The sequence below is a fragment of the Corvus kubaryi genome, unplaced genomic scaffold, assembly GCF_017639235.1.
Source record: "Corvus kubaryi isolate FWS band 111438036 unplaced genomic scaffold, C.kubaryi_AGA036_p1.0 37334, whole genome shotgun sequence".
NCBI classification, from domain to species: domain Eukaryota; kingdom Metazoa; phylum Chordata; class Aves; order Passeriformes; family Corvidae; genus Corvus; species Corvus kubaryi.
In genome coordinates this window covers 9,326,855-9,338,996 of record NW_024581108.1, presented here as the reverse complement: position 1 = coordinate 9,338,996, position 12,142 = coordinate 9,326,855, and the positions used below count along the sequence as shown (strand labels likewise).

Genomic DNA, 12,142 nt, shown 5'->3' with positions numbered 1-12,142 from the left:
CACCAAATAAAATGTTGTTGTTTAAAGCTCAAAATAACAGCAAACATAATAAGATAGCTTTTGCTCTTTGCCAATAAGTACATTAGTAGGACATTAGCATTTATTTAATAGAATAGAAAATTTTAAACATTTTCTCTAATGTCTAACTACAGTGAAGTTCAGTGCTGGAAAACAAGCATTTCAGTGTAACTGATTAGGCACTTTGCTCCCAGACACAGCATTCTGTCAAAGACAGACACAAAACAAAACCATGTCATAATAGGCTGGAGACGGGATAACAACCATTACTCCCTACTGTGAAAACAAACCAGTCTGCACTCTCGTGTATGACTGACTGAACCGATCTGTTTTCAACCTTCCCAGAAATCCTTAAAAAATCCTTAATACCAAAGCTATTCAGGATGCAATTTTCTGGTGTAAACAGAACTTGGAGATCAATGTGTCTGTATTTTTTTCAAGCATGTCATTCAATTATACAGTTAATTATCATTAGCCAAAACCCAACAGTGAATGGAAACATTGCTCAAGATAAATGCCCATAAAAATATGAATATGAACCAACACTAATTTTACTAGAATTTAGCTTAAAGAGTTCTAGCCATTAACTGCCAAAAAGAAAAAAACAAAACTCAAATGGCATCATGCTGTCACTTTGCATAATCTGTGTGAAAAAATTCATATTCACTGAAGCCATCAGCAATACATCAAGATTTGATGTAGCTCAACATATTTGAAGCAGAGCAATCATGAGTTGGAACATTCTGGTGAGTTGATTGAAATGTTGCATAACTATCTACAAATCAATTTACCACATGAATGACAGTTTGAACAGTCCTTTCCTCTGAGAAACAGTGCTACGTTGTCAATTGTAATACATTCTGCACTCCAATACCTGAAACGATTATGAAATACAGTCCTGATGCATGCAAAAACAAATATCAGTTGAAACACATCCAGTTTCATTGCAATCATCAACTGAAATAATTTCCTAATCTGTTCACAATAGCAGTTACAAAAATGTCGTATTTACATCCACCATCCAACCTATGAGCCGTAGAAGTTGTGTAATTGTTAAACCAATATTGAACTCATCAGAAAACATTGAGGAAATACACTGACCTACTTGTACACAATCAGTTCTAGTTCCTTCTGAAAACTTCAGTAGATAAACATATTTTATGAATATTCAATTTCTACACATGGTCCAAAAGTCTTATCTTGACCAAGAGAATGTAGAAGCAGGACCGTTAACCAAGTAACTAAGTGCTTCACATTAAATTTGTAAAAGCCTTCAGCAGTGATCTGAAGAATTATTGGGCAGAATGCATAATATTTTTATCTCATTATCTTGTGAACAGTTCTCAAAATATCCAGTACAACAAGTCACAGTTGAATAACTTCCACTCAGACTACAATGTCTTACAGGGCTTGTTCCAACTCTCATAAACTTGAGTTGAATTTTGATACTGGACTGATAAAAACAACAAATGATGCAGTGATCAAGTCTTAATTCATAGCAAAGTCCCTAATGGAAAAGAAGGACTTTTGAGCTGTGTAAGCACTCTTCTGCTCCTCAGTAGGGATGAAGTAGGATGTGCACAAATTAGCTTGGTTTAGACCTTCTGATATGATCTTTCCAAATGAGGAAGATGTTTGTGACACAGACTTCTGTCAATTATGGTGTGTTAACATTACTGTGTCTTGTTAAGATGAAGACTGTGAGAGCACTAGAAACTGAAATGAAAGTGGAGCCTTTTCTAAATGACAACTTTTATAAAAAATACAGGGTATGTTATTTTGTAAACCCATGCCAACATATGAATGTTTAATTTTTGTTAAACTGATGTTTAACAATTCCTCTTATTGTCTGTGTAAAGTACCCCTGCATTCAGAGCAGTATCCAGGCTGAATCAGGGTATTTGTTTATCATCCTTTGTGACAGGGAAGCTTGGGTTGCCTTAGCTCATTCCTTAGTCTTTAGGAGACAACATTGAAATCTTACCTCTCTTTTGTTTTACCTCCTGAAGTAGCAGGATATTGGAAATGAGGTGTGTTCGGTGGCCTTGATTTTCAATTCCCAGTTTTCTAAGGTCAATTTCCGTAAGATGGAATAAGTCCTGTAGCAAATGCCAGAGTAAGAAAAATATTATACTATTAATTAAATAATTAATTATACTATTAACACAGGAGAATTCAAGTGTCTTTCAGATACATTTCCTGTTTCTCATACCATAATAGCTAAGCTACATAATAGCAAATGTATGTATATTTATATGTTATATGAAGACCTCTTGTCATGATTAGGTATGTCATTGAAGGAATGAGGTATTTTTCTTTTAAAACATTAATTCATTGTCTCTCAATTTTTTCTCAAAACTCATCTGGTCAAGTTATCTGGAGAGTTTCTAAAAACTATTACTTCTTTGAGTTAAAAAAAAAAAAAAAAAATCCCCAAAAGTGCTAGTATGCCAATTGCACTTAAACTAACATAGGAAGACATATCTCAGCATGAACTGATAGGAATAATGATTTTGGAAAGGAAGGTTGTGTATAATGGAGATGATATTCACTGTAATAGTAGATAACATGAGTTGTGACACTGTTTTGAAGAACAAGAATTTCCATATGATGCATTTGGGTAATCAAACCTGAATGGTTCTCTTTTAATCCACTTTCTCTCCAAAAACTCATTACTATTTTTTTTTCAAAATAAGTTGCTGAATAACTCCAGGCAGTATGTATAAGTCAGTACAGAATTTCAATTTGATGTTGATTTATAAGTAGGTACAAAGCTTCATTTGATGATAAAAACTTTCAGAGCAAATAGGAAATATATCAAAATCTATTTCTTTATATTTTTACTGTGTTTACTGTGTTTTCGCTGTAAATAAGATCAAGAGAGGCACATAGAATGTACAGTATTTTGTTACTAGCAAGTCATGTTACTGAAAGTGACCTTTTCTAATGGAGATTTGCAATTTGGACCCTAAAACACAAAATGAGATTCACTGTCTAAATAATAAGACAATTGACACAGAGTTTCTAGTGTGAACCACTGTTTTTGAAGCTGTAATTTTAAAGTCTTTTTTTCAAACTAAAACCACTCCAAAAGCCTAACATTATTTGCTTTAGACTGAACAGTGCTCTTATTACTGAAAGCCTCAATTTCTTAAGTCACTAGCTAACACTGTTTTTAAAAAAAAAAAGTTCTCACTGTTGGAGAACTTCAGTCATGCCTGAGAATGTCATACTCCTTCTCAAATGATAACTCGTATGTAACTAATGACATGGAAGTAGGGAGTTGAATAATTATTACTTCTAATTTATTCCTTTCTAGATTTGCTCAAATGCAAAAGTTGGTACTAAGGTTGAATTCACATTTCAGTAGAAAGGTTCAGCTTTGGCAACAGTGACAGAGTGTTCCACTTCTTTTCTCAAAGACCCAACATCCTTCTTCCAAATTCGGAATCATCCTCCAAGAAACCCACAAAAGAGTACAAATGCAATATGCCTGCTCTTCAAACTTCAACAAAAAGTTTGTAAGAAGGAACAAAAAGTTTGTAAGATTGCTGTTAACTGAACAGCAGATGCTCAGGGTAAAACAATGGGAACTTTTACAAACACATTTTGGTTGTGTTTTTAGTAGCTTTAAAGATGTTACTTAACGTTTTCTCAAGAATTTTATTGAAAAAGGACAACTCTCACCTCTATACCATCATATTGTTCAAAGAGTGTGCAGTATTCTGCAAGACCAAGCTGGGTCAGCCAGTTAGAAATGGGTAGATACTTCATTATCTATTCCCTTCCAATGCCTACGACTCTGAAAAACAAAACCAAATTACAAATAACATTGCTTAGGAATGTTAAATGACTGAACTCAGAAAGCACTTCATAACAGGCAAGTTTCACTATTATGGCCAAAGAGATTAACACTTGTTTTTAAAACTGTTCAACAGCTTCACCAAGAATATATTTTTTAAGACTACAAATTTTATATTTAACTGTGAATACTTAAGATTCCATATTAGTACATGAAAATTAAAAAATATCTACAATAACTGCTAGAAAGTCATCACACTTATCATCCCAGAACAAAAAGAAATTCTACACTAAGCATTAAAGTAATCCCAGAATTTTCACAGAGCAACATTCTCTTTAAAAATACATTGATAAACAGTGGCTGTTTAATCTTACTTGGCCAGCTGCATTTACTCTGTTTTTAATTTGTACTAAAAAAACCCCAAACCAACAAATAAATGCAAACCAAAATAACAATACCCCTGTCCTCCATGCCCCCATATGAAAATTCAAGCAGAAAATGTTGTTACCCTTGTATGACAAGATACTAAGAAATACAAGATGCATTGCTTTCAAATATACTGCAATTACACCTTTGAATGGGATTATTTATGGCACACTTTTACATGCCATTAAGTATTTGCTAACACCTCGGTACACTTACCCTTTTTGTTTTAATGAAAAATTTGTTCCTACAGCTGAGGGAGAAAAAAATGCCCTTTCTCTCACAAGATAACTAATTGCCTTTCTGATCTTGCTGCTAATGGTAGTTTTGGCAAATAAACTCAAACAACTCTTATTCAACCAGTATTAATTACACTGTTCATTGGATGCAGGGTACAGCCTAGTGGTCAGGACTCAAGATATATTCATAGCCTGATCAAGGTTAAGAGTAAAACGGAATTGCAAAATAAACTGTTAAAACCACTAAATATATCATTATGAGATGTGGTTGTAGGCAGAGGGAGTTTCCTATTGTTCTTCTACTTTTACACCATTTATTTTATCTCTGGAAACAGAATTAATTTTTCCTTAGGGCAGGTAATGACACATTTTAAGATGCAAAATATGATTATAAACACACTGGCAAAGTGTGTGGCAGATTTTGGGCACATATTTTTTTCTCTACTAAGAAATGATTATCCTTCCTTTCCAGAGAAAGGAAGGGAAGAAAATATAAATGACAGCATGTATTGCAGAGAAAGACAAGATCTCTGTTCTATTTATCTATTCCAAACACTGTCAGTTCCTGTACATCTAAGGACCTGCAAAAAGAGATCATCATAGGTTTAGTCAGGTCACTAGATTTTTGTGGGATAGAACCACTAAGGTGCCATGACACGCTTCTATTTATTCAGTTAGACTTCTGTTATTACTTAACAAGGTCAAGACTGAAGTTATTCTGGACTCCTTATGTGGAAGGTCTTGCAAAATTATCCACATAATTTATACCATTTCAGGGGTTTTCACATAAAAATAAACAATTTAAATCCAACCTAGGTTTGTATCATTCTATTCCTGAACACCACCTGTTCAGAGGCTTTTATGAAATCAAATTACTGCTAAAAAGTTATGAAATTAGTAATAAAGGGAGATTCCTAGCGTGCCTCTCTGATCTACTGAGCTGAACTTTTACTTTCAGAGTGCTTTCCTGCATTCTCTCTCACAGTTGCAGTCATGCATCCTGGGGCACACGTGATGCAAATGCACAGAGGAAGGTGTTTTATACCTTGTAGCTTTTAAATCCAATTGTTCACACTACAATGCTTTACTATACTGATAATTCATTACTTCATTCGTCTGTCTCAGTATCCCAGAACCATTAAAAGATGCTGCTGCTGATGTTGGCTTGTTATACTCCAAACACAAGGTAAGTGATGTGTAATACCAGATTCTTACTTCAGCTATGATTTTGTCAAATTCGCATCACTGTGATTTTTTAAAAAGCATGTATGTGTGTATGACAAAGGGCACCAAAACTGAGTAATTCCAGATCACTGTGTGATTATAGTAAGTATTCCAGGCACAGTAATTCAAGCTCCTTTTTCATTTTCCCCTTGGGATTCAGGCAGTAATATGACAAGCCACATATCATGGTGTAATCCTGCCCCCAGCAAAATTACTCATGTGAGTCAGCAGAGCCAGCAATTTCATCTCATCTGGAAAGTCATTTCCCTTATTGTGCCTTTTCTATTTCAGCAAAATTGACTTGGATTGTACCTCCAAATTAAAACTAGCCTCCTGCTGTGACAAAGTAATTTATTAGGATAAATTGATATATTGGACAGCTGCCCAAGTAAGTTTTCTTAAGGCTTTTAATCACTTGAACTTGGCATGCTTTCTAACTTGAATGAAAGGCCCATCAGTTTTGTTTCAGATAGACTGTGATGTACTTCCATTTCAGATGTACCTTTATCTTTTTCTGTCGTTAGTGAAATCAACAAACCCTCTAAATTATGGCCTCAGTAACTCTGACCTTCCCATGCAACAGCATGTACACCTCAGGTCCTGTGTTGTGGCACTGAGTAATAACACTGACCAAAGGTCTGTCCCCTTTGCTGATCACAACTATTTACGCTTAACTAAGCAATTCATTCAGGACTGTTGTATTGTAATGCATGTTCGGATGGCTGAAAGTTTCTGCCATTGGAGTGACAGTTTCTGAATGCTGTAGAATGAACAACTAAAAAAATTGGAAGTGGAGAGTTTGTGATGCCACCCCTCAGAGATTTTACTGTCTTAATACAAAAGAACTACCTCTTCTTTTGCAGCCCAGGTTAGAATACTATTTCTTCTCTTTCTTCTTTGAACAATTTGCCAGTTGTAAGATATGTTGTAAGTAGTGCAGGTAATTTTCCAAAACACACAGATTTACATCTTAAGACAGTAAATCTGTGTGTTTTGGAAACATCTCAAAAGATAACTGTTTTGTAGAAGGAATACTAAATGCAAAGTGGGAAAGCCAGAAGGTATCAGTCAATGACCCCAAAAGCTTGCTTCATCTCCACAGAAGCGTTAACATTTTAGTAAGAAAAGTAACCTTCTTCTCTGAGATTTGTTTCTACAGTAATGGTAATTTGCCATAATTTTCATGGCACTTTTTCTAGCCTACTGCATTAAATAAATTTTCCAGTTAAGAATTGGACAAGGTTCTCCTAACCTAATAAAGCTATGGGCTGGTAATGCACTTATTAAAGTCTATCATAAAGCCAAATCCATCGTTTCTGCTAGCAAAAAGGGAAGGGCACCTGCAAGACAGGGCAAGAGACAGAAGCAGCAGAAATATGTGAAAAGCAATCCACCAGCAGAACCAAAGTGTCAGACACTGATCAAACAAATATTGGTACTGTGCACTAGTCAGTCCAGAGAAAGCACTTATTGGGCCAAGGACTGTGGCTAAAAGGAGTTGGAAACTAGAACCAAAAATTCCTTCCTCTCTGTATTCACAGGAACAGAGCTTGGTACCTTGCATGTAAACTGGATGACATCACAAGTAAATATCACCATTCTTTTTCTCAGATAGGAACAACATGGAAAACCTTGACCTTTTGGTTAACTCTGCATGAAAAGCAATGGTAGGTGATAATTACTCATTGTGTAATAATTAGCACAATCAGATTTCAACTCTAGACTTCCATGAAAAGAACATCACAAGGGAAGAACTACCTAAGTAAGAAAATTTCATAGATAGGAATGTGACCTGTGTAGAAACCTTGTGCACAGGGCACCAAGGGTGAAGAGGGAAAAAGAAAGCATAAGAACATAATGTAAAAAAAGGCTTATGTTCTTACAGTTTTGATAGTTTAACAAAATGAAACAAAGAAATAAAAGTGATCAAAGTAGTACCTCTGATAAATCTCTGTTATAATACGTAGAAAACACACAGGAAAATAATGAAAAAATATGTGAGAGAGACGATCTGGCAGAGAAAGTTACCCAGAGTAAGGGGCTGTTATTTCAAGTCAACTCAGGTGTCTTCTTTCCTTCACTGTACACAAAAAAACTTGTGCTGCTGCAAAGCAAGCAATGACAAGGAGGTGCTTAAACAGCAAAAGTGAAAATTTGAGACATTAAGTGTCCAGTCAAATCCTGCTACAGGTTATGGACTCCTCTTCCATCTAGAAAAGAGTCTGCATGTAAACATAAACCCTTTAATGTATCCCGGACTGCAAAATAAAACAAATGAGGCACAGACTTCCTTACTTTGGCCAACTGTGTTCTGGGAACAACTACAGTAAAGGGATTGGTAATCCTCTGGGGAGTGGCAGCACTTTAAGTCACTGTGGCTTTTTGATTCAGTGCAAAAATCAAGGCCCTTGAACAGAAGAAATGATAAAGCTGCATGGAAAATTTCAGTTCTGATTTGTGATACCCAAGAGGTTTAAATCCTGGGGTTTAGAACAATCTGAAAGTCTTTTAAGCATACCAAGTTGATGCATTGCTAAACAGTCCCTTTCTCTCTTAATGAAAGGACAGGCTTGAATAAAGTGTCTATGTCTTTATCCCATCGGAGTCTATGCAGAAGCTATATTGCTGAAAAGTGACCAAAACATATTTTACTAGACTCATATTTCATGATTTGTTGAAAAGAGATGAGTACAGGAAAACAGTAGCAAAAACAAGGCAAAAACTGTGTACCTCCAAATATACCACTATCTTGCAACACTTCATTGGCAAACAGATCAAAACAAGCACTCAAATTCAAGCAGTGACTCTATTACATTGAATTTAAAATACAAATGAAAGTATGTCCCACTGGAACTTCTAAACCACCATATTTTAAAGTCATAATCAGTATTTGCAACATAAGTGTTATATAACATATAAACATAACATAACAAAAAGAGATATTTTTAAAAAATCCTAAGACTGTGTACATATGAGATTTAACTTTTACCCTTCTTTCCTCTTTCTTGGAATTTCTAGGCATTTCATTTCAAGCTTTTCCGCTAACTGTGACTAATAAAACATAATTTAAAACTCTGAAATTCTCAAAGTTTTATGGAAAACTTGAAATTGAAAATTAATTGCAACCTCTAAGAAATGCATTTAATTTTTGCCATAATGCAAATGACAAACATAAGTTTGCTTGTAGGATACCATAAGCTGCAAGCTTCTTTTTTTCTTTATATTGCTACCAATTAGCAGTTTGTGTACTACAAGCTAGATAGACATAGGTGAACTTTATAGATTGTTTATAGTTACATTGTGAACCATCACATTTTCATCAAAAGAGTTAAATTAAAGCACAAGTCTGAGAATTTTATAGGGTAAAGATATGATGACAACTCCTCCTAGTGGGAGCACATCTGACACAACAAAATTCAGAAAAATACAGATTTCCTATGTATCATGCTAGGTTTTTGCTGGTACTAGCTAGGTCTGCACTTTTTCTACCCTTTACTGATCTAAACTATTCATCCAACTTTTCAGTACTCTAGAAAAACAGCTATGGGCTTTTAAGGAAGGTGAAAATAATTTCACTTTAAAGCTTGCTGTTACACTGGCAAAACATGGTTTCTACACATAACTGAAAAGCAGGTTTCAAATTAATCGAAAGCAATCTTTTACTGTAGGACTACGTGTCACCACCACCTCTTCAAACAGTGGGTGAGACTGATGTCATGTAAAGTAACTTACATTTATCATGAACAATGAAGCTCTGCTGATTTACTGGTGCTGGGAATGCAGCTCGCCGTGGCTCCTTTTTGTTTCCTCTTTCACTCATACTTTGTTTCAGCTGTGCCAGGAATGATTTCCATGTGAATGAATCCCTGCATTTATCTGAATAGACTACTCTGTTCAACCAATTCCATCTCCAAGGCTCAGACTGTCACAGACATTACACATGCTGTTCAGCCTGAACCTAGAGGCATGATTTTACCAGAATAGCTCAGAGCAGACAGAGCTATTAGGAATATGCAGTATCACGTAATATACTGAACAGGCTATCAATACTCTAGTTCATTTATTTTAGTCCCTGATTTGCTTCATGTTTCCTTGTTCAAATTGTTTTAAATCCAAAATATTTTTGGTGAAATTTTGACAAATTGTTGTGAAAGATGTAAGGATACTGGATTCTTTGAAAAGAAACTATTAGCATAAATATTGTTGGCAGTCCAGGCACTGAAGGGATACTTCCAACATGGATTTTTATGTCAATCCAACATTTAGCAAATCTGTTGCAGACTACAGAGAAACAAATACAAAACATTACTCAACTTGTATATGCTGTTCTGGCCAATGTTTGTGTAAAGATAAATAGTCTACAAAGTACCAGGCAGGAGTTAAATACATACTGACTCAGCAACTACACAGCAGATTTTCATGCCAGACATCTCACAAAAAATACCACAGACATCAAGCTACTTTATGTCAGACTTCAAATCAGGTATTTTCAGTTGGTGGGATTTCAATACTTATTACCAGCAGCTTACAAGAAACAACTAAGACAGTGGTTCATCATTCTTTATGTACTGCTTATGGAAGACAGAGACTAACCACCCTTAATTTATTTTCCTTACATACAGGAGTGCAACTTTATCCATTTCATAACATCAACATATTTTTAATTATTAAGCCAAAGTTCTAAAACAGAAGCAGTTTTTCATACAATCTTATTCAATGGGGAATATAATGTCACTGATATCCTGGGTAGCAAAAGGATAAATAGGATAAATGAGTTTAAAAGATGGTATATGCAGTTAAAACAAACAAACAAAAAAAACCTATTTAAAACAAAGACAACCAAAATTTCTGAAAATTCTTACAGGATGAATTACCAACAGCTTTGGTGACATGCTTATATACTTATATATTTGTATACTTATGTTCTTACAACACTTGTAAAAGCATACATTTGTCCTAGGAAGAGAATTTTGGTCCAATTCATGCAAATGTTCTTGCATTTCACAGGGAATTAAGAAGTGGCACAAAGCTGCTCCACTAGCACAAAGTATTTCAAAGAATTTTGAAAGTGTCACTTTGCTCTTGCAGATTTTAATAATACTTGACCCAGTGTATGGGCAATTCCCTAACTCTCTCTCGATGCCCAGATTAGTTATTGTACATTCTCCTGCCACTGGTCCAAAGTTAAAAAGAATGTACTGTGTATGTTTTTTGATTCCCAGAAATGGCAAATTTTTGTTTGTGCTTAATGCAGGTGATATGACAGCAATAAGGTGATCGAGTATTAATGAATCTAGCATGTCACCAGAAAAGCCTAGTAAAAATCTCCAAATACATTCAGTACAAACAACTTAGCAGATCTTTTGAAGGCTAGAGCTAATTGTAACAATATTTATGTGATCAGACTCAAATAAATAAATAGAACTAAGATCATCAAACACTTAAAAAGAAAGTGTTGATCATACAGTCTATTAAATCTTTCCTCTTTCTGTCTGTCTGTGTGGTCTTTTGTAGCTAGATGGGAGTTCATCCTACCTGCACAAGCAGTGTTAGTTCACTGCTGAAATTGAGCCAGCATACACTGTTGAAAAGACTCCACAGCTGCTTCTCAGCTTGAACAGCCAGAGCCTGTAACACACCCAGCAGTAACAGACTGTAAATACATATGCCATATAATCAGAAATCTGATTAAAGCTAGCATGCTAAGCTCTCTGTGGGGAGAGAGGATCAAGAAAAAAAATGAGTTTACATCTGTGATTCCCTGCTAAAATTTTACTGTGGACTGATCCAATTTGAACTTTCTAGTCCTGCTCCTTTCAATTCCTCAGCCATATCAACCCAGAAGTTCCTCACCTCCACTGCACCAAGTCTACCATTTGTGTGGTCAGATGCTAAACTGGATCCATGAAATAGTCCTATTTTACTGAAAACACAAGCTTTTGTCCCTGTGGAGTGTGTATTTTTTTTAAATGTGCAGATCCAGGACCATGGTCTGTCTCAAGTTCTTTAACTACTAGCTACTGCAATGGGTTTCTGAAATGTTTTATCATTTAATACATTCCTCTTCAGCTCTTCTGTCCTTCAGAATTGGAAGGAAATAGTAGGACTACCATATTTTTTAATAAGGCTACTCAGAGACACAAAACTTCTGAGCCAAGCTCCATTTTTTTTTTTTTTAATTTAATATTCTTTTTATTTGTCTTCTGATGTTTTAACCTTTATGGTTAACCTAGGTCTTTCTTTCAAGGTGTTCTACAAATAACACAACTTTTTAAAAAAGGCTGAGATATTCACATGACTAATTAACTCTAGGATTTGAGTGCTATCTAATCTACCTAAATTGACTTGTGATAAGAATCAAACTGGCGGCAGAAATAACAACAAAATACATCACAGGTGCGTTTGCTAAATTATGGACCAACAGAAACATGTGCTC

The 12,142-nt window shown here is 35.1% G+C and overlaps 1 protein-coding gene across 4 annotated transcripts in view; it reads right to left on the bottom strand.

Moving 5' to 3' along the window:
• The window catches only part of BCAR3 (BCAR3 adaptor protein, NSP family member), an 87,508-nt gene that overhangs the window by 67,533 nt on the left and 7,833 nt on the right, over positions 1-12,142 (bottom strand). For 2 of the 4 annotated variants that reach the window (XM_042030177.1, XM_042030175.1), the window contains exons 2-3: positions 3,706-3,820; positions 2,003-2,117 (exon numbers count right to left, since the gene is read on the bottom strand). In XM_042030177.1, coding sequence (XP_041886111.1) covers positions 2,003-2,117; positions 3,706-3,792 — 202 coding nt within the window. In that variant the 5' untranslated portion in view covers positions 3,793-3,820. Of the gene's footprint in view, positions 1-2,002; positions 2,118-3,705; positions 3,821-9,438; positions 9,512-11,241; positions 11,335-12,142 lie in introns of those variants that run through there. The other 2 variants (XM_042030174.1, XM_042030176.1) reach the window with 2 other exon arrangements.